This window comes from Chelmon rostratus, chromosome 12 (assembly GCF_017976325.1).
Source record: "Chelmon rostratus isolate fCheRos1 chromosome 12, fCheRos1.pri, whole genome shotgun sequence".
NCBI classification, from domain to species: domain Eukaryota; kingdom Metazoa; phylum Chordata; class Actinopteri; order Chaetodontiformes; family Chaetodontidae; genus Chelmon; species Chelmon rostratus.
The window spans coordinates 12,388,061-12,411,322 of NC_055669.1; the positions used below are offsets into that span (position 1 = coordinate 12,388,061).

At 42.8% G+C, this 23,262-nt stretch overlaps 1 protein-coding gene across 2 annotated transcripts in view; it reads right to left on the bottom strand.

Annotated features, from left to right (window-relative positions):
- Positions 1-341: 341 nt before the first annotated feature.
- The window catches only part of kcnab1b (potassium voltage-gated channel subfamily A regulatory beta subunit 1b), a 43,054-nt gene continuing 20,133 nt past the window's right edge, over positions 342-23,262 (bottom strand). For both annotated transcript variants that reach the window (XM_041948522.1, XM_041948523.1), the window contains exons 3-14: positions 18,341-18,378; positions 16,382-16,461; positions 15,855-15,899; positions 14,331-14,375; positions 12,080-12,123; positions 8,384-8,470; positions 3,294-3,379; positions 2,573-2,693; positions 2,375-2,469; positions 2,142-2,262; positions 1,902-1,990; positions 342-1,799 (exon numbers count right to left, since the gene is read on the bottom strand). In XM_041948522.1, the coding sequence (XP_041804456.1) occupies positions 1,710-1,799; positions 1,902-1,990; positions 2,142-2,262; positions 2,375-2,469; positions 2,573-2,693; positions 3,294-3,379; positions 8,384-8,470; positions 12,080-12,123; positions 14,331-14,375; positions 15,855-15,899; positions 16,382-16,461; positions 18,341-18,378 (941 nt within the window). In that variant the 3' untranslated portion in view covers positions 342-1,709. The remainder of the gene's footprint in view (positions 1,800-1,901; positions 1,991-2,141; positions 2,263-2,374; positions 2,470-2,572; positions 2,694-3,293; positions 3,380-8,383; positions 8,471-12,079; positions 12,124-14,330; positions 14,376-15,854; positions 15,900-16,381; positions 16,462-18,340; positions 18,379-23,262) is intronic.

A 23,262-nucleotide genomic window follows, 5' to 3' on the forward strand; every position in this document is an offset into this window, starting at 1 on the left:
ACCGCGGGCTTCGAGCTGCAGCCTAGTAGATTCGAGGAAGTCCCCTGAAGCCAATCAAATATCACGCTTCTACCCAGGAACAGCTCATTGGATAATTCGCCGGAAACGCCCGCCTTTGTTTCTATGGAAACCATACCCCAAACAACAAAATAAAATGTGATAAAATAGAATTATTTATAATATAACTGCAACATTTCTCACCGCATGTACTTTTCACAAGCCAAATAATTCACACATTGTTTTATTATAAAACAGGAAGACACAGACAGACCCCAACAGCAAACAGCACTAACTCTACCAGTGTCACAGTTTTTTTCTGTTTGTTTATTTTTACTGCGGTTTACAATGTAGTTCAGCCAACAATAAGTCTACTCTAGCTTTGTTATTTCAGTTCATAAGGGCCGAAAAATTAGAAGGCCTCCATAACACTTATAGAAAATGACTATAGATCTTTAAAACATATCACATGAGAATTATAAGTTCTTTATTTCTATGTACAAATCTAATGAATAACACCGAAATACATGTTTGAACAGACAGAACATAACACAGATCATCTCAAGATGTAACACCGGAATCTGGGAGAAGTTGAGTTAAAATTTCAGCGTGTTCCAGGTGCAATGACTGCAGGGGTCCATATGGTTTTATTTTATTTTATTTTATTTTCTGAGTCTCTTCATCAGCTACATGGCTTTGTTTTTTCATCCACAAGCACCCCCTTAGGAGGCCAAATGTTTCAGCCACAACAAAGACTGAAATTAAATGAATCAGACAATATCATTACTGACAGAAAGTCTGGCGTAGTCCAAAAGAAAAGGGGTAGAGAGACCATAATAGGGAGTACACTATGCTGTACTTTTGCATAAGTGACACAGAAAGAAGATACAACACGAGGAGATGAAAAGCTCATTCTGTCATAGCTGCTTAATAAGGAAAATATATAACAGTCAGAACAGATGTTTTGCAACATATTATAGTTTAACTTAGCTCTCTTGGTATTAGCAACAGCATTGTGAGCAGAATTTCAGTTCCTCCAGCAATGAAACGATTCATCACGTTGACAGGTCAGCTCCAGCTGCAATGGGAAGTGTTCGCATATCATCCAGTCTGCTGAGATCACTCATTTCTTTTTCTTACGCCATAAACATCTAGTAAGGTAGATTTCTGGAGCACTGCGTACATTTTGATACACCGCATCTTTTTCATGGATTTACTGCACTGCCTAAAGCTCATGTGATACTTTGTGGACAGGAAGTACCTCTGAAGTTTTCTTTAAGTGATGCAATGACACTTACTCAGATAATCATGGTAGTTCACTAACTGGCTCATGTTAGTGTCAATCAGCATGAGCTTGAGGAATCAATTTCTCCATGATCTAATCCTTAGCTTCTTTAAATTTGGCGTTCAGCAGCGTCTGCACAGTTTTGAAGACAATTTCACTCCAGACATCATCTTGCTGGAGCTTCTAACTGTTGTTCTGTCCACTGGCCAGCTGTAGCATGCATGTTTTGTCAAGTAGCTCACTCTACAATAATGAGTACTGGTTGGTCTTCATACAGACAAGGAGCCAAGCAGAGCATTTTTACACTGTCATACATACAGTCATACGCGCACACAAGCAGAGTTGGGCACACACTTATGGTGCCATGGCTGTGAGAGGTGAGCTTTGAGAAGCTTTTCAGGCATAGTTTACTAAAACAGGGTCCATTTTAATGGTGGTAGTCCTTTTTATTGTGAGGGCGATTTCCCAGTATATGATCCACTTCTGAGGCAATGCCTGCTGTCATCTTTGGAATTACCTGAAACGCACAAAATGAAAAAAAGAGGGCACGGTCTATGCTCTTTATCTGTACTGAAATAATCATTCGGTATCACTCAGGCTTAGGAAATGTGCGTTATACCTGAATGGCTCCCAGATTCTCTGTTAGCTGGCTTGGATTGGAGGATCCCAGCAGCACTGAGCTCACTCCCTCATTCCTCAGGCACCAGGCTAAAGATTGGGGGATAAGAGGAGCTTTTACAGTTGCGACTGTGACATCAAGGTATCAGACAGTATGTACAGAAACACTGAATTTGGCTGTGAGCAGCATTGTCTTTGTTCGCTTTCACAGGAATGGAAAGTTGAGGGTCTTGTCCCTTACCTATGGCTAGCTGTGGCAAAGTACAACCGAGCTTTTCCGCGATGTGAGCCAGTTCCTTTAGCTTGGCTTGCTGTTTCCTCCCATCCTCACTCATTATTTTCTCCCTCAACCATTGATATGGCTGGAAGAGCAGTAAAACAATAAGTATTAGAATTACTACTCAAAACCAGACAGAAACAACTTGAACCAGATTATGTTTTATTACTGGATAAGTGTGGAAATTTCACCTGTACCTTCATTGAAGCCCTGGAGGACTCTGGGACGCCGTTCTCGTACTTCCCAGTGATGATTCCACAGGCCAAGGGGGACCAAGAGACGACACCCACACCTGAGATAGAACAGTGACCGCTGAGCAGCAGGATACAAAAGCTATCATGGCCAAAATGTATGTAATAAAGCTTGACTTGAGGAGAATCTTTCAGCAGACTTACCTATCTTATGGTAGAGCTCTGGCAGCTGAGTTTCCACTTTGTCCCTCTGGAAGAAGTGATACTCTGCCTGCTCACACACTGGTGGAATTAGATTAAACTGCCTGGCCACAGAATATGCTTCCTAATTAAATGTGAAGAGGGAATAAAAACATAGGAGAAATGTTCATGAGAAGAGGAAACATGTGCAAACACTGACCTTCATGTTTAAAGAGTGTTTTTTTTCTTTCAGCACTGCTGTATATGATGTGCAGTGTTTCACCACACAGCATTTGCTCATTTTCCATCTTTGTGCCCTTCTGCAGTACAAAGAAGACATTTTTTACAGTTATGACTGCTTCAGTAGGGCAAAATGGCTCTCTAGATAAACAGAAGCTATCCCACTGTGATCTATATCATTATACATGTATTTTAATATATGTCAGCTAAAGAGGAACAGCTACCTTTAACGTATTTTCCCATTTCCTGAAATCACTTTGGAAGATGTCTGACTCTGTAATTGCTCCGTCGTGGTAAATTAGACAGAAAATCTGTTTCTAAATGTGTTGTCATGGTATCAAAAAAGTTCCCACAATTTAATTGCAGGGATAGACAAAAAGTAAGAAATAGTAATATATTGTTCAGGTAGAGGCCAGTTTCTTAACAACTATCTAACTATCTAACTTTTGGCAAAGTTGGACTTTATCTCATGTTGCTTGTTGTGAGATGCACGAGAATCACTCACCATGATCTCCATGGCGGACCACCGGGATGTCCCCCAGTACATAGACATGCCCTGGTTGATAACGTGTGTCATTGCTCTCACTATCTCTGTAAAAACAAAATATTAAAGAGCAATAATGTCAATAATCAAACAGCGGATGGCGCCACAAATGCAACTTTTATATAACCTGCAGGAGGACCATTTTTAAAACTTGTCTTATATGAAGGCTGATTTGCAACATCTTGTACATTAGTTTCACATTGTAGACACAAAAATACATCACAGGACAATTGGATTCAGGTAGCATTTTTTCAGAGAATAATAAAGCTCTTATAAAAGCAAAGATTAAAGACGACTACAAGTAATCTGAAAAAAGCTTCCAGTGAAACCGGCACCTTCAGGACAGCAAAAACAAAGGTTATGCTTGAAATGTATTCAGCCTCTTTGTGAGGAAAGCTCATCCGCGCTTAAACTCATGTGCAAGCAGATATTGTGTGCTGGGGTCACACGACTTAATGTGGCCAGACGCTTCAGGAGGTTAACTTGAAAGACTCAGCCGACCTTGGCAGAATGCTGCTTGCACAGTTGAACAAATCATAGCAGGTTACAACTGTAGGGGTTGAAGTCAGCCACAGTGGCCCTTAGTGGTTTGTGTATTCGTGCCAGAGGATGCAGCAAGGAAGTCGTCCGATGATGGGTATTGGTTTAGATTATTTCTTAAAGGAGTTTTCAATCCAAGGACATGTCGAAAAGGTGGAGGAAACACAGTTATTATTTTGAATTAGTCTCATACGCTGTGCACAAATGCTCTAATTACTGCAGAAAACAACCACAAGGCGATAAAGCATTTAGTCAGATTTCTTCAGTCTGTAATTGCTCACTCTCTGTATTTGCACATAAAATGCATTAATGAAACATCTGCTGCATTAGCACAATGCAAATTCTGGAGACAAAATATGAAGCGAGGAGACTGAAAATGAGGGTGAGACCACAGCGGAGTGTGATTAAAAAAGAGTGATTCCTTTTCATCAGTACGTCTCTCTCTGGACCAAAATGTAGCTCAGCGAGAGACAGAGAGCAAGTGTGCGTGTGGGTGAAGCAGGTGCGAGGGTAGAGGAATAACAGTGCATCTGCTCCAAAAGGGAGGCAGGGATTTGGAGGGATGCAAGGACAGAAGGAAAAAGTGTGAAGCGAGCAGGAACCTCAGAGCAGCACGCGATTCATAAGAGTTTGTGAATATATGAATAATCCACCTCAATGCCAGGAGGAGAGGACGGCAACCTGATTCACAGCTACTTCCATGCTTACCTACTGGCCAGTCCTTACATAAACTTTCTGAGTCATCAACTCCGACAACACCACAGAGCCACACAGAGCGTAGTGCTCAGGTGAGATATCCAGCGCACACCATCGACACCCCACTCGCATAAAAGCCCACTACACCTTTTCGAGGGTGATGTGGGTGAAGTTGTGAGCACATGTGCATATCGAGATGCGTGCGTGTATGAATAACAAGCACTGTGTTATTATGCCCTTCAATGTATGCAATTCCAGTTTAGATGACAAGATCGCCACCACTCTCACAGCTGTACAGTAAACATGTAGACAGAGTATAGCCAGGAGCCAGTTAGCTTAGCTTAGCAGAAAGGCTGGAAGCAGCGGGAAACAGCTAGCCTGGCGGTGTCTGAAGGTTGCAAAATCCGCCAACAAGCACCTTTAAAGCTCACTTATTAATGTTATATCTCCAGGAGTCGGGAAAGACTCCCGGAAGTTACTGCGCCTGACCAAGAAATAGTCCGGCACATGACCACCATGTAAAACATTGTGCCATTTTGACCCTTTTTGTATGGAGATTAAACAAATGAGATATAATGTGATAACTAGTGATCTATAGAGGTGCTGGTAGGATTTTGTTACCTTTAGAGCTCGGCTAGCTGTTTCCTCTGGTGCAGCCTTTACGCTAAGCTAAGCTAAGCTAAGCTAAGTGTAGCGTTATGTTTGCCTACCTACCTTGCCTGAAGATGTTGAAACACAACCATGTTGTTTAATCATTTATGTTGTGACTGGACTGTCATATAGAATATTGTTTGGAACTAATCACTTTATGTTTTCCATTGTTACAGTTAAGCCAATCAAAATGCATGATATGTGAGTAAAATCCCATTTGTTTTTTGCATGCGTAAACGCGCTAACTGCCTGGCTGCTAGCCAGTATCAGCCTGTCCTTGAGACAGCAGCAACACGCCACTGAGTCTGGAACATTTGGTCAGCTTCAGGCAGCAGGTATCACAGTGGCCTTCTGCAGAGCACAGCAAGGAGTTTGGAAGAAAGTATGCAACACACACTGACATCCATATTTGTCTGGGCAGGTGTCGATGTGGATGTTTGATATCTTTGTGAGAGCTGCTTTACGGGGAGTTGATACTCTAATTTTAAAGCTTGTGTTTAACCTCCTCATGCATACACACAGGGTGGTGATCAATATGTCACACCGCAGGAGATTTTCAATGGCCCTTTCTTTATTCTATGATCGTGGGAAAGAAGGTTGTGAAGGTGCAGCCAAAAGGAAGAGAAGTAGCGAGGTACTGAGTGGGTGAGATCATCCTGCATGCTGCTCTTTATTGCTGAACATTTGAGGAGAGAGGTGATATCCTGGCACTTGGAGTAATGTCCTGAGTGGATGGCTTTGGGTTTGTGTTCAGTATGCTGTGGCAGTACCATTTCATTTGCTCTCCAGTGAAAAACTCTTGGCTGGAGGGGTTGTTATAAAGTCTATTTATTGATGTCTGCTCTTTTTTCCCTTGGCCTGTGTATCCTATTCTTTACTCACTCTGTTCGGGGAGATTTCCATATTCAGTTGAGTGAGTGAATTCAATTTGCTGCATATTGTGCTGTCAAATAAAAAACTATGTTAACTGATTGGATGGGAACATTGTACCGAGACTTGGACGGTTTAATCTGCTGGCCATGGTATGCCTATTAAAATAATAGGTTCACAATTGTACAGATGCTTCTCCTTGAGGCCCCTCTCATCATATTCAAGTACTGTACTCAAGTACAAATTTGAGCTACTTATAATTCTCTCTTTTCTTTCCATTCCACTTTCTGCTTCAACGCCCCAACATGTCAGAGGGAAATATTGTACATTTTATAATTCTAATTTTGACGGCATTTCTCATTGTTTTCTGAATTAATGGAGAAAACAATCAACAGATGAATCCTTAATGAAAATAAGCTCCATCTCAACCAGTTATAACAGTAAAATACTGTTTTTACAGTGTGACAATAGTACTTCTATTACGTTTACACTATTTTGCAACATGTGAGATAAAATTCCAGTTAGTTCCAGGAAAACCTCTATTCAGTCTCATCTCTAAGTGACAGGTGCAACAGGAAAGATCAGCAGAGCAAAATGAGAAGGGAATTAGTGCCAATGAGGAAGTTGGATATTTGTAATACCATTTGTTCCTGTCCGTGCTGTTAGATTGGATATAAGCCAAAAGACAAAGCGAGTCAAGAAGAAGTAGGGGGAAGAAAACGAGAAACACACGGAGAAGGATGAGTGGATAGGAGGACGAAAGCAGTGATGGTAACAAAGGGAGACTCTGCAGCCATGACATCACTTTTTTGTCCCAAAGGGGACACACGTTGTCTCGCACAAAGTCGCAAGCAATTAAAGTCACAAGAACAAAATACAAACACAAATTCCACACAAATGCATGCACACACACCTGGTAGATAACACTCCTATCTTAATAAGACATCTGGAGCTCAAGGTGGTTTTCTGTGGCCCGCGTCGATGCGGTTAATCCTGTTTTAAGTTTCAGGAACATGTGGGTGGGTGCGTAAATCAATATCTTGATCTTGACATGTAAACTGAACTGCAAAGGCCCGCGGAGATGCAGAGGTCTCACTTTTTCTCATGTTGGCACTGCTGCTTCATCCCCAGCAGAAGCTATTTACAAAATTTTGAGTCTACACATGCAGCCCCACTCTCTCTCAAGTTATTAAAAGTGACTGACCCTCCATACGGTGATTTATGGCAGCGGCCTTGCTCCACTGTAATGAAGGATGAAGAAAATGTGGACAATGTTTTACACTGATTAATGGATGTGACTGGGTTGCAGAGCTGCTGAAAGCAAAACACATTTAGCCTATCTGTCTTTATATTTGTCTGTCTGTGTTTTTTATCTGGCATCTCTCTCTGCTCAGTTTTTATCATGCTGTCAGACCCTCGATCAATCATTCCATCAATCAGATTAGACTTCTCTACATCACCTGTCAATAGTGAAGTGACTTTATCTGTGGAGACAGGACACTAGAAGGTTTGACAGAGCACGCCGCAGGGTCTGCCTGCCAGTCACCAACACTACCAGTGACAGCAGTGCCCCGGGAACGAAAAGTATGACAGATTGGCCTCCCACAGTCTGCTGGCTCACAGGGTGAGGAAGCATGGGGGGCAAAGGGGAAAGACTGGAAAATATTTTAGTGAGCTCAGTGAGACTCCATCCTTCCAGCCAAATACTACCTGTGCATGAGGGCTGACCGGATAGAAGAGGGGCCCAAGTATCTATGATGGCCACAAGTAATTAAGGAGGAAACTGGAAGTATGTAAAAGAAATAATTTGTGACATAAGGTAGATGTGTGGGAAAGGCAGCACAAGACTGTTGAAGGAATAGAGCGCACAGTAAGGCTTGTATCTAGTGAGACCAGCCCAAAAATACACCAGCTTCCCCCGAGGGGGGGCAGATAATCCTGCTTCTGAAGAACAGGGAGGGCTCGGAGAGAGACCCTGTGGAAAGCAGAGATCCCACAGAGGCCGAGAGAAAGCGAGAGGGAGAGTCGTAAACTGAAATAGAGGACAAGAGGAGAGGCAAAATTGTCAGATTACTTGAAATATGTGTGTGTGTGTTTGTGTGTGTGTCAGAGGGCGACGCGCACACACTCGAACACTCAGACAAACCCCTTTGGTCAAAGGCAAAGGTCACCAGTCCAGTGAGGGCAGCGGTCCTGTCAGTATTTCTCACCTTCTCAATTTACAGAGCAACATGCATTGTCCCTGCCCCAGGCCTCTACCAGCCCCCTCCGAGGTCTGGTGAGGGATCACTCACCCTCCATGGGAGTGTTGCTGTCTGGCCGGTTGGCAAAAACCACATCCACGTATTCAAGCTGCATCCTCTGGAGGGAGCCCTTTAAACCTGAAGTGAGAGGAGGGAAGAAGTTCAGAAAGTCGGAGACAGTCAACAGTCAATAGAAGAGCACTGAGCATATTATTTGGAGTGCTGGAATAGATTTGTTACCAACCACAGTGTAAACACATCAATAAATGTTTTTAATTTCTAATAGGGTAGTTTGACACTGGAATAAGGGCTCAGCATAGCCCACATAAGGCCTGAATATCATCAGACTACTCATAAATTCCTGCACTAATACCAGCGGACCAAGGAGACTTATTACAGTATCATTCAGACATGCTAGCAAATAGAAAATCTTGTCCCTTGACACCTTTGGACATGTACACGTTGGCCTGGATCTGCAGAGGAAGAGTGATAATAACCCCGTGCATGTGATTCCCTCCAGGCAATTTATTCAACACTGTCGTGTAGGTAAGCTATAGGAATGTCTTGCTTAAGGCTGCGATAACTGATTTTTTGGGGGGCACTTGTGGGCAGCAGAAACAAGCTGGAAACACAACACAACATTTGCTGAACTACATGCAACTTGTTGCCTAGGTACGCATCCAGCAGATACAGATTTGCAGCCTTTTAATTTGGAGTGTTTCTGTTGACCAGGTGAATGTAAGTCCAATATTGACTCTCTCTTTAGCTCTATCTTGGTCTCTGCCAGCCCCTGAGGAAAAAATATATCTGGCTCTGTAGCAGCTAAATGCTCCTCTACATTCACCAGCTAGTCGCTAACCATGTCTGACTGCCATTTGGCGCTGGGTCGGTATGTGTATGTTTTTAGACGATGCTGTGAGAGCGTGATACACAAGAGGTTTCCTTTTTTCACTTGAACCATGGAATGAGGTGAAAGGAAAAACAGGGTTAACTGGATTCAGGGGGATTTAAAGTCAACATGCTCATAAAAATGGCGAAGAGACAGTTGACCACATGTGACTCAAGCCCTGCCAGCTTTATCTGGCCTGCCACATCTTTTGATCCAGCTCCCATCTGGGTTGTCATTTTCAGCCCGGTTTACCTAGCAGAGGTCATGGTTATAGAACTATGAGTCCCCTTCCCACTCAAATACTAATCTGATGTCCTACAGCAACTGGAATGTAATGTGCTCTTTCTGGCCAATTCATTCAATGTATTGTTAGACTGAGTGCTTGTTTATGAAGAATAAAAGTTTAATTACTGAATTCTTAATGGCTTTACGGTTGGCAAAAGGAAAGCAATTACAAAGATGGATGACATGGTTGAATAAGATGTAGCAGGTTTTTCTGATAGATCTTTTTCAAGGCCGGCATTTTGACTTGTCAAGTAGAAAAAGCACTGGTGTAAATAATAACCTTAAATAAGGCTCCACTTTATTCAAACGTCCCAGAAAGTTGTGACAGTATGCATTCATAACAGCAGGAACTGGCACCTGATTGGAAATCAGCCATTATCTCTATGCTAGTTACACCTGTCCGTTTGCTGCTGTTAAAATGTAGTTTATGTTTGACAACAGACCAGATTGTTTGCTGTGCATCAACACATTAACATGGGGGTACAGAAGAAAGCATGCGACAGCCAACCGTCATTGCATCCTTTTCATACGTCAGCAGATTAATTTTCCTAATCTTGACAGGTCTTTAGACGGCGGTGGAAATGCACACAACAACGTGATGAAGAAACCTTTTAGTTCCTTAAAAAGTCATTCCAGGTCCTGGTAATTCGGTTTGAAACGCAGCTATAGTCTTGCCTTTAACAGCGGGGCTCGCTTGTGACATAGTGGCTGACCCACTTAAATACAAGAAATGACAGAAATACATGTTGCCATTCTGGCTAAATAAAGGGACATACGCATTGCTTACTGAAAATAATAGAGCTGTTCTGATTCATTGATTTTGTCAAAAACACTTAACCCTTTAGCACAGTTCACACACTTCTCTCTGGCAGAAATAGCCATTAAATTTAATTCACAAGGAGAATCTTAAAAGGTCAGATGGGGAATTTAAGACCAGTTTCAGGATTAATCAGCATCAAGCTGAAGGTAAGACGGAAAGAAGATGGTAAGACGATCTATGTAGAAGAAGTTCTTTGAACGTATTTTCGACAGGTGGTGGCGGAAGCAAATAAAGCTGAGAGGATGATAAGAAAGAGGAGGGATCGGGAAAAAAAAGGTCACGTTCATTTTTGCTCTCTCACTCAGCTTTCGGTGTTTGTTGGAAATGAAGCACTGTATATAGAGGAGAGGACGAGACAGCGACAGAGTATTGTGAGCAAGTCGGTCCCCATTCACTCCCAGTGAAGACCAGATGAAAGATGAAAAGCGAACACGGGAGACTGTCACAAAAGAGGACAGCAGGGTAATCGAGAGACAAGGCAAAAGACACCCTTCTGCTCTTGAGTGTGTCTGAGTGTGCATGGCAGATTAGTGCCAGAGGCTTCATCATCGCCCGCTAATCCCAGTTGAGAGTTATGCTCTCCCCGCCGCCGTTCCAACCACTTATTCCTTCCTCTGTCATCTGCACTCCCGCCATCCCAGAAACACCCATTACACGGATCCTAATCGGAGCCTGCACCGTCATCACGAGCGGTCTGCGCTGTCTCGTGGATTAGCCGGAGTTTACTGGCTGCGAGGGGAGTCTATTTTTGGACCCGAGAAAAGATGTTGAACAACAAAGCTATTCTAAGGGCGTCTGTGATGAATAATGCATTTTTAATCAGGCGTTCCACGAAAGTCTTTGTGAAATGATGAAATAGCCGAGGAATTCCTTTCTCCTGTGAAGAAAGCGGTATACCCTGCATCCTGGTTGCTGGAGAGACTTTTCCTTGCACTGTCATTGATCCTTAAGTTCTGACACCCCATCAAAATGTCAATCAAATGACTCTTTGACTGGCCTGTGGTGGGCTGTACAACCAGTAGTAAGGACACTGGCGTCAGCAGATGTTTGACTCAGCCTGTTAATTAGCCTGTGGTGACATGTGACACACCGGTGAGGGAAAGGGACACTGCACTTTTCTCTCACGGATGCTACATATCATCCGGGCAGGCCAACTGGCTTTAGCAAATTGGCAGTGCCACCTCTCCTTCCGCTCTTGCCTGCTTTTTCAGTCCCTGCCATTTTCCCCCAGCTCTTTTCAAAGTGCTTTCCCCTTCTCTTGTTTTTTTTGGGGGGTGGGGGGGTTGCAGAGGCTGCGGTGAATGTTAATAACGTTTGAGAGAGCTGAGTCACTGCAGGAGGTGCATTGCGCAGTGGACCTGATGGCGAGTTGTTCAGGATCGGTGTGAGAAAGGTATATCGTTAGGAAATTGAGCAACTCTTCTAAAAGAGGGCTAAAAGAAGAGAGGAGAGTAGCGTGTGAGGGTACTCGAAAAGTTTGTATTACACTGATGTTTCTTAAGAAGACAAAAGGTAATACAACAGAAAAGACAAAACATCTGTCGAGGTTTGATGAACTATTGGCTAATGCAACTTTCAAATTCAGCTGCACATGTTGAGAAAAATCAAAGAGCAGAGAGAGGAGTCAGACGGAGGCAGAAAGAGGGGGGAGGAAACGAGATAAAAGAGGGAGATTACAGTGGGAGTGCAGCGGGGCTCCGAGTGATGGGGTGACGTGAAGGACAAAGCAGGGGAGAGGAAATCGACCTGTTACCTTCGATGATGTGCTTTCTGTTGAGGCCTCTCTCGGTCTCTGCTCTGCAGCGGGAGGGAGAGAAGTGCATGTCAAGGGTGTCGACACGCATGCCAACGCACACGCTCATGCACAAGCACACACTCCCAAGAGCTGAAGCAGATCATTAAACATGCCAAACAAGAGCCTGCATAACAAACTACCTACAAATCACTGAAGAGAAGCACACCCACTCGCCACTGCGCAGTGTGCCGGCAGCTATAGAACAAACTGTGCAGTGTGTCTGTGCAGTGTGTCTGTGCAGTGGCTCAACGCGAGGCTTACTGTCACTGTCTGTCCTGTTTACCAGTGATCTGACAATGGCCGCCCAGTTAGCGCGGCTTTGGCGATCAATCTACGCAGAAACTGCACAATCATTTGCTTGAATATATAGCTTTAGATGCAGGGCTGGAACATAATGTTCGTTTACTCAAGCACTGCATTTACATATACTTGTACTTAACTCGATAAATTCCATTTGCAACTTGTGTTTAGAGAGAAATATTATACTTTTAAATTCACTACATCTATCAATACTGCTAGTAGTTTTTACATGGTTTTATGCAAAATTCAGATTATCTAACATACTGCTAAACACTAAAAACAGACCATATTTCTGCTCTAGTCTGTCTTGTATGAAAGTTTGATGTAACACCATGTGGACCATTTACAACATAAAAATGCCACTTTCAGGTGATTGTGTCACTAATTAATAGCACTCTGAAATAACTTGTTTAGTGCTTTTCATGCATATCTGGCTAATGCTTGTGTGCTTTTACTAAACGACAGTTTTGAATGTGGGACTTTTACTTAATGCAATTGGCTGCTTCCATTGATTTTCTAAATACTTGGCAGCAGAGCGACAAGCAATAGACACAAAATTAACATCACCCTATTATGGCGAATGTGTTAGCAAACAATTCACATCCAGCCAATACGAAGCAACATTAGCATTCATCGGGAGTCGTGTTTCTGGCTGCCTGACAAATGCAAGTCTAATATTCACCCTTCTTTTAGAGCTGTTTTGGTCTCCACCAACACCTGAGGGAAATATCTGGCTGAGTAGCTGCTAAAGGCTTCACTATGCTACTGGCTAGCTATGTCGGTCTGACGTGTGGAGCTGAGCATGGAGGGTACAGTGGGTTTATCAGAGCTGTTTGGCTGGAAACGGCTGCTGATTCATCTGTGGATGATGCTGATAGGACTGGTGAGAGTCCAAAAACTGAAGCAGTCATCAGAACAGTGAAGCTGTGGGCCGCACCAACACACCTGCTTACTGTGCTTCAGTGCCGCACCTGTGTTTGCTCAGTCACTTTCAGAGCTTCCCGATGCCTTCCTTTTCCTCTTCTCCCTTTTCCTCTCTTTTCTTTCTGCTCCAGCGTTCCTCTGTTTGCTCATTTGCGTGCTATTTTTCTTGAGCTAGCTTCATTTCACACTTTCTCTTTCTGCCTCTCTACTTCCTGCTGTGTTACTGCCTGCTTAGGGTTCTAATAATGCACTATGAACACAGAAACATGCTGTCCTTTGTCCATATTGTCAAGTCCTCTTACCTTTTGTGCCACCGGGTAAGGAACGGCAATGGAGAGTAAAAGTGTGCAAATATCTAGTGCATGTTTGGGTGAGGCGATGCTTGAGAGGCGCCTCAGGCACTCCCAAAGCTCGCTCAGCGGGGGGTTAAGTAGTTGTTCTCTAAATCCATCCGCTGTGGAGACTGATTTGGTACCTTGACGATAGTCTGAGAGGATGAGCTTAAATTAAATTTACACAATTGCACCCGAGTCCTACTCTACTGATCTACATCTGATGCTTAAAAGGAAAACCAGAAGAAGACGGTGGATGTATTTAAGGAGCTTCTTCTTCCCTCAGTGCGAGCCTGAAGAGTTTTAGAAACAGAGGCAATGTGACTAATGCAGATTGAGAGCAGATTACTTCAGCTTGACAGAAGAAGCAGATATGACTCTTGGCAGATTGTCCAGAAGGCTGAGGAACAGAATGAAGGGAAGCAAGAGGGGGTGAGAACATGGCCATGTTGTCAGTTTGTGAGTGTGTCCTCCATGTCTGTGCGCCTGTACATTTTCCAAAATGTATGATCTCATGTCACGCTCTGTAGCTGGAGGCGAATGTTTCAACGTGAAGCCTGTTGTGGGTTAGATAGCCCGAACATCTGAGGAGGAAAACGCACATGCTGGACACATAAACACGCACACACACACTTGCAGACCCACACACTTACTTTCCACCCCAGTAGAGCTTTGTGGTGATCACCAGGCTGGATCTCCTGAGGGATGACAGACAGACACATCAAAAGTCCATGAAAAAGGGCTTTAAAGTTGTCCTCAAAAAGATATGTGTGTTAGCATGTCCATGCCTGCATGTGTACATGATTGCATGTGTGTGTGTGTGCACATGCAAATGTATCTATCATTCTTTTCTTTTATAATAATAAGTGTCCTCCAGTGACCTTCCATCCTGCAGTGTGAAGCAGATGGACTGCATGTAACTTGAATAATAACAGAGAGACTCTTTTCTCTGAACTCTGACAAGATGTTTGAATGATCAATAATTAAAACAGATCCAGAGTTGAGGTAAAGGCAGGCAGAGAGCTGGCATGAGTTGTTCAGAAGAGTGAAACACATAAATGAGTCTATGACTGCAGTGTGGCAGTGCATACAGTATAGGTGTATGAAACTGATCTTTTCTGTGGTGCAGATAGAAGCTCACATTCACCAGCACCTGCCTGCTATTTCAACTGTGAACCATAGACATGAGCAAATTTAAAGTTTTTACATGGTTGCATTTCATATAGATGAGATTTCGGTGAATTAGCACTTATTTACAAAGTTCCAGCTAAGATAGGTAAGATGGATGCACTTTCTGCACCTTCCACTACCTCAATTTACCATGTAGAATGCAGACTTACATGAACAGATCACGCAAAAGCATCTTGCACACTTACACACACACTGCAACTAAAACAATCAGCCTCAGCCAAAGGCCTGCTTTGTTTCTTAGCATGCTAACACGCCAAAATAGGATTTTAAGTTTAAGTTGTTAACATACTCTGCTACCTGCATAAACAACATACCTGCTAAACATGTTTGCATTACCATTGTGAGCATGTTAGCATACTGATGTTAGCATTTATGCACAAAACACCACTATGCATAAGTACAGCTTCACAAAGAGGCTAATGTGGCTGTGACTCTTTTCTCAAATGTTTTGCTTATTCTTCTGAAATACTGGATACTTTTACCTCTTTAGGTTGTAAAACCCTTCAAATGTAACAAAACCTAACCTTCCAGACAATGACTATAATCTGTGATGAGATTGTGTGCTTCATTTTCAGTTAAGAGCCAAAAAGGTTAAGGACAATGTTGTGCCAACAGTTTTCTAAAGACCTTTTGCAACACAGCAGTGCCCCCATGCTCCAAGCGAAGTCCATAAAGAAATGGATTTCTGGGTGGAGGAAGTTGACAGAGAGCCCTGACCTCAACCTCGCCTTACACCTTTGGGATAAATTGGAACACCAATTGGCAGCCAGAGTTTATCACCCAACATCAGTGCCTGACCTCAGTAATGCTCTTGTAGCTGCAAAGAAGTAAATCCCTGCAGCCTTCCCAGAAGAGTGGAAAGATGCTAACATATGGGTATGAATTTTGTTTACTTGTACACATATGGCCATGCAGCCTAGTATACACGCATATACACAATCTAAAACCTATTCATGGAACACATTTAGATTCTGACTGTACTTTACCTCCAGCACTTTTTCTTGATGATGTTTCCTAGGATTATCTCAGCTCTGTAAAGAAAGAAATACACAAGGAGATGATGAGATTATATCTCAGGTTGCCATTTCTCTAAGAGCAGGTAGGCGTGACTGTTATCTGCCTCACATCTACAGCATGACTATCTGATTAAAAATCTGAAGGAGTACAAGATAAATGATAAATGCGTCTTGCATTGTATGCCTGAATTTCACCAGCTGCCTTGAAATTAATATTCATCTCCATACAGATACAGCGTGCACCACATTATTCACTGAGACAATGTCCAGGTCTATAAAGTTAGATTGAGCTGCGAACATTATGGGGAGCCTCCAGTGATGAATAAGATTATGTAAATCACCGTGGAGTCATGGCTACCTTTCATTTTTGGCCTCCTCAGGTGAATAATTCCTAGTCTGGGCCTTAACCTTGTTAACATCTTGTGTCCTATGGATAATATAAGACATGAAGTGTTCTGTGGATGTGCAGTAGACAGCAAATTGGGGACATCACTCACTTCCCCCCGGAGTAGACTTCAGCTGTGTCGAACAGGTTGACCCCGCTCTCATAGGCAATAGTCATCAGCTGCTCTGCCACCTGACACAGACAAGAAAAAGTTTCCCCTCATGGCTTTCAGTGCTGTATAATACACAGCTATAAATATTACCCAAATTACACTTCAAAAAGAAAAGGCCAGGAAATTCCCTGAAGAAGCTCATGGAGAGTAAATCTGTTTGCGGTTGAGATTCACATCACCAGGAAAACGGTGCAGGCAGCTTGTTGACTGAGGTTGTTTACTGCTCAATATATTTCCCAGACTATATTGACCTAGTTGCTGTGCCTGCAGTTTATTCAGAGCCTTACATGGGAATGCCAGCTTTGTCATTATCACTTTCTCTTTTTATACTCGGCTTCTGTTTTGTGAGTTTGTTTGTGTCTCTGTGTGTGTCAGTTAGTCCCAGTGGTCATCAGGCATTGATGAGCTGTTTTCCCTTCAAGGTCGGATCATGGCACTGGAAGAGGTCTTCCACTTACAGTAATAACGTGTCACAGGGACGAATAAGATCTGAACACTTGGCCTTAGTAGAGCCATCAGGGACTCAACAGCCTGCTGCGATATTGGGAAATTGATACCAGACTCATTATTGTGGTCTGCTCACACTCACAACATTTTAAATCCAGTTACACTAAATTTCTCCCATGGCGGCTACAAATCAGTGTCATGACCCGTGCCATGCACGGCGGTTTTGTTTAGTTTTCCTCTCGATGTTTTGCCTTATTCAGTTTGTAAGTGTTCATTGTAGTGTTCTTTGTTCATGTTCGTTTCTCTGTTCTACTCTGTGTATTCATTATGTCTTCTAGTCATGCCATGTGTTATGTGCTTGAGTCTTGTCTTAGTCCATAGTCATGCCATGTTTTATGTAAGAATTTTGTATTGTCTTAGTTCTCTACCTGTCTTGTTGGTACTTTTGTTAAGTTTCCCATTGTGTCTTGTCTTTGCCTGGTTTTCGTTACTTCCTGTTTTATTTTGAAGGTTCATGTTATGTGTCCTTTTGTTACTTTACTTCCTGTGTTTTCCCTCCCGTGTGATTGTCTGATCGTTTCCACCTGTGCGTCATTAGTGTTTGCCCCTAGTGTATTTAAGTCCGTGTCTTCCCTTTGTCCTTGTCGGTTCGTTGTCTGAGAAACCTTAGCCAAAGTCATAGTCTGTGTTCTTGCTATAACCCATGCCATAGTCCCCTCGTGAGTGTTTGTTGTGTGGTTTCTTTGTCATGTCCGAGTCTGGTCTCACGTAAGTGTTTCTGTGCTGCGTTATCTTTGTTCACGTCCGTGTCGTGTTTCATGTGTATGTCTCCTTGGTTTGCTCTTGTCCTTTGTTTCAGTCCATGTAAGTGAGTTTACTTTGTTCATGTCCAGGTCTTGATTTATGTAGTGTTCCCCGCCCTCAGTATTGTCGTGCACCATAGTATATAGTAGTAGTATATAGTCTTCCCACAGTTTATGTAATTGAGTTTCTTGTCTTGTCGTAGTTCCGCCAGGTTTTGTGTTAGTGCTTTTTTCAGTTGCTCAGTGTTTCCCTGTGTAGCCTTGTGTGTCTAGCCCTTAGAGTTTGTGTTAGTTCCCTTAGGTGTGTCTTATTTGTGATTAATAAATTTGTTAGTTTAAATCTAGTGCCTCCCTTGGTTTGTCTGTGTTCATGTCCTGATTGTGTTGCCCTAGTCTTGTCTCGTTGTGTTGCGTGTTATTGTTTATCCATAGTCTACGTCCCCTTTGTTTGTCTGCATTTGGGTTCAACCCTTAGTTCCCCTCTTAGTTTCCCTCCTAGTTCCCCCTTAAGTCCCCACCTTCCTGACAATCAGAGCTGTAAACTGTCACAAATGCTCACTTTTTGTATTTGCGGGGTCAAAAATAATGAAAGCCAACTTTTACTCATGAGCGGTGGAGGCTAAATGATGGATTTGACATAATGTCTTACCTCATCAGAGATCTGACCACCAAATGTTACCCATGTACCTGTTAAAGGAAATGTCAGTGTCAAAGTTCTGGTACGAACAAAGAACACACAGGACCTTTTGCATGTAAAACCACGCTCGCAAGTCATTTAAGTCGTGCATTAATTATTACTTTGACATTTAGCATGGACGCATGACAAACACCCCAGTCCTAAAGCCATCACAGCCAAATGTCAGGGTTGATTGTTAACAGGAAAGAGAAACACTGCCGTGAGTTACTTGTGTTTAAACCTTCTATGTGTACAATTTTTATGGGATTACTATAAGATTTTATATAAAAGGAGACAATGCAATAAAGGATTGGTTCAGCATTGACAGACACTGCTTTCTGCCTTCTGTTTTTTTTAAACATTACCACTGTGGGTGCAAATGTTACAAATTTTTAAATTCTAGCAGCTTTAGGTGCTCTGTGTTTGTCTTTGTGTGACTAAATTAGTGTTAGCAGAGACATCACACTGCTCAGGTCTTTATCACAATCATTTGTCATTTGTTAATGACAGGTGCTAAAATAGGCTTTAATAGTAATAGCATGTTTGAAGCTATCAATAAACATTCATATATCAAGTGTCAAAGTATTTCTCAGGCCATGTGAAGTCATACTGTTGCCATATGCAAGTATACACAAACACACTCTATACACAAATTAAGCTACACCAACTATGAATACAGACACAGACACACACACACACACACACACACACACACACACATATGTACACACTTATGCATTAATACACAAATGAAGCTATACTAACTGCATAAACACACATACATCACAGGATAATTAATAAAATGTTTCCTTTAATTTTTTTCAAGATTTGCTCAAATGTATCGATCCATATTCAAACGTTTGAACATAAGATGTAAAGATTCAAAATCCCTAATCTACAGCGCTCACTACCCCACTTATGTCGGTGTCCCGCAGGGATGTATACTGGAAACACTGTTATTTAGTCTGTTCCAATGTAAAGATCAAGCTATATGCTGATGATACAATACTCTATGCAGATGGTTGCACAAAACAGCAAGCTGCTTCAAAAACTTACTGGCCTTTTCTGGCAGATGTTAAACAGGTCAAATTTACAGGCTCATTTACAGGCAAAATAAAAATGTACAATATTGTGCACTGTACAATATTCTTGCATATGCATATACTCTAGAGGCTCCAGCCTCTGTTCTCCCTTCAAACAGCATAGGCTGAACACAGTTCTTGTTAGAATTTTTATATTCTCCTCCCAATCCTCTGTTGCCTGATCCTGTCACATGCTGTTTGTTGTCATCTCCCACTAATAATGCAGAAGCCGGTGTTAAATCTTTATCCAAGAAGTGTAGCAGCAGACCAGTGTAGGCTCAGCCTGAAGCTGGCAATGGTCAAGGTAAAAAAAAAAAAAAAATCTACCAAATCATTATCCATTGCCCAATTTAAAAAAAAAAGACTTTACAGTAGAGGCAGTGAAACACAGAAACCCGCTTAGAAATAAATGCTAAATTGAACAGTTTTGAAGAAAATTCTGTTTTCTCACTCCACTCTATGGAGAACAGGTGTTGTAAGGAATCATTGTATTGCTAGAATGATCGAATGAGAGCGCTTCCTCCCTGCAGCTCTCTAGTTCAAGTTTCTGTTTTAGTCTTTACTTCTTCATTTTCTGACAACACTTTAATTCTCAGTTTCAGGGGAAGCCTGTGGATTAACCTTTCTTGTCCTCGTTCTCCCCTTCCAGCTTCAAACAGGTCGGTGCACATAGACAGCACCTGTCATCTGTCGAAAGCTAAAAGAGTCTCGATAAGTAATAGCAGTATTGAAGCTGTCAATAAACACCTCTGTATCAAGCAACAAATTTAGTCTCAGGTCATTTGAGGTCCTCTTACTGTTGCCACACACAAGTGAATACACACATGACAGACTGCAATGATGTCCTGAGTTATTATACTTTAAATAGAAAGAAGCAGTTGCAGCCTCTGTTCCTCCTCCAAACGGCTTAGGCTGAACACAGCTTTTGTTAGAACTTTCACATTTCCCTGCCAATCCTCTGTTTCCTGATCCTGGCACATGCTGCTTATTGCCATCTCCCACTGATAAGAAATAATGCAGAAGCTGGTGTTGAATCTGGAGCCAACTGCACCCAAAGTGGAAGCGGATTGGCGTTTGGATGAGTTTTCTAGCTGGCAAATGGCAATTAAAATATGTTTTCATGTAAGTTATCTCGATTATTATCATCTGCTACACAATTTGAAAGGAATAGTTTGACATTTGGGGAAATGTGGTCATTTTTCCTGGTATTTTTCTTGCCAAGATAAGATGTTTGATATTACTAGAACCAGCAGCTGGTTAGCTTAGCATAAAGACAGCTCGCTCTGTTAAACAAAATTCACCTACCAGCACCTCTAAAGCTCACTAATTAACACGCTGTGCTGTGTTTGTGTCATGCAAATACAGAGGTGTAAAAATGTGCCTGGAGTTAGCTACTAGGGAGTAACTGCACCCAGCAAAAAAATAGCACACAAGCCCCTCGTTTTTACACTTTGGTTTTTATACATATTAAACAAATGAAAAACGTGTTAACTGGAGAGTTTTAGAGGTGCTGGTAGGTGGAATTTCTTGCCTTTGGATAGAATTAGGCTGTTACCCTCGATTCCTGTCTTTGTGCTTGCTAAGCTAAGCGAGATGACTTATCTAAGACTCAAGAAAGCCGATACGCATATGTCATGTTAATTTAAACACAAGATACTTGTGCTCAAAAAGAGGATTCATTCTCAGTGAAGAACCTTGGAGCTCTAATCTGCCTCTATACCTGCCAAAGAGCAGTGATTCCTAACACGTCTCTGGGGGTCATCAGGTGGAAACCTCCCTTCAACAGTGTTTCGCCTACTTAGTCCCACTACACCTCCAGGAGGTTAGGCAGTGAACTCCGGCGTCCCAGAGTCACCCCCCCTAGTGCCAGTTCACACTGCTCCTACACAATCCAAACAGCACTGCCACATTCAACTGACCCAGAGATGCTCCAGGTAGTGGCCAGTACCGATGCTACCATTTAACTATTGCTAATGCTACTGCTAACCGCTAGGAAGAACAGAAGAAGACAATACAGTTCCGATGCTACCATTTAGCTAATGTTATGTGCTAACCGCTACCTGCTAAGAGGAACAGAAGAAGACAATAACGCTAGATTCACCTATACTGTTAATGTTAATTGCTAGCTACCAATACTAACTGCTAAGATACTATCATACTCTCACCGCTTTAGCTATTGTTAGCTGCTACAATGCTACCACAGGCCTAGATGCCACATGTAACTGCCGATTGCCACACTACCATCATCTACCCCTGCCTCTCACCAACTGCACCAAGAAAAAAGCGGGGTGGGAATACAAACCCTGGTTCGGGTAGGGGATAGAAAATAAAGAGGTAGAGTCAAAAGATGAAAGTAGGGATTGGATACAGACCCTTGTTCGGGTAGGGGGTGGAAAATTTAGAAGGTGCTGAAGGTGGAGGCCTAAACCACAGACTAGATTTAACAGCCTCTTCTAACATTTCCTTCAAGAAGCAGCAAACCCTACCATTTCCTTCAAAAAGCAAACAGAGCAGGAAAACAAACCCTAACATTTCCTTCAAGAAGCAGACAAAACAGGAAAACAACCAAAAAGATCAAAAAACAAGCCAACTCTGTGTCTTACCACGCAAACTCACCTGAACAGGCCGCATGGTCCCAAAGAGAGACTCTAGCTGGCCACACCCCCACCTTATCTAAACTTCCTGGTTCTCTTCCTATTGGCAGAGCGAGAAGATGGGGCGGGGAAAGCAGAGCAGAGGAGAGGTGTCTTGTTCAGACTTTAACCTCTTCTCTTGCCGGGTTAGGCATGCATGTCCTCTGCCTGCCCCCCCACTGTCCCTATTTCACCCCCCAACTACTATTATTTCTCCTGATCCATATCCACTGACTAGACCTAGCAGCCTCATCTGACATCTCCCTCACTGTCTTTCTTAAATTTTGCCCATGCACTCCCAGCTCCCTCAACAGTGAAACAGCTGACCCTGCAACAAAACCTCTACACCCCACTTCAACCGGACAGACCCTGGTCTTCCATCCCCTCTGCTCAGATTCTGTCTTTAAATCTGCATACTTAGTCTTCTTCCTTTCATAAGCTGCCTCCACTGAATTTTCCCAAGGGACTGTTAACTCAATAAAATACACAGTCTTTTTACTCATGGACCATAAGACAATGTCTGGCCTCAGATTACTATAAACTATTTCCTGGGGCACAACTAGCTGTCCTCCCAAGTCGACCTGCATTTGCCAATCATCAGCCCCTACCAGGCAGCCACCTCCCTGCTTTCTCCCTGACTTAGCAGCTTTATTTTTCTCCCCCTCTCGAACAAACTGCACATCTAACCTCTCCTTTCTAGAACTTCCAGAATTCACCTGCTTCCTTCTTTCCTCAATGCCTGCGGCTAAGCTTCTCAGCACCTGATTATGCCGCCATGTATACCGGCCTTGTGATAAGCTAATTCTACAACCTGACAAAATGTGCTTTAAACTTGCTGTACCTGAGCAGAGTGGGCACGATTGATCGCCCTGTACCCAGAGACTTAGGTTCTGCGGGGTTGGCAACACATCGTATGTCGCCCCTATCAGAAATTTAATACGGCCTTCCTCCATATTCCACAGGTCCCTCCAACTAAGTTTCCTCTTCTCAACACCTTCCCAATTCAACCATTGTCCCTGTTTGGCTTGACCAACTGCTTTTGCCCCTCTTAACAACTCCTCCTGCCTACGCACCTGTTCCACTACAAGCTTTCTTTTCTCCTTTAGACCTGCTTTATTCCACACTGGTTTGCCTGGGCCAAGCCCCAAGCCTCCCCGGCCAAATTGAACATTTCCTACTA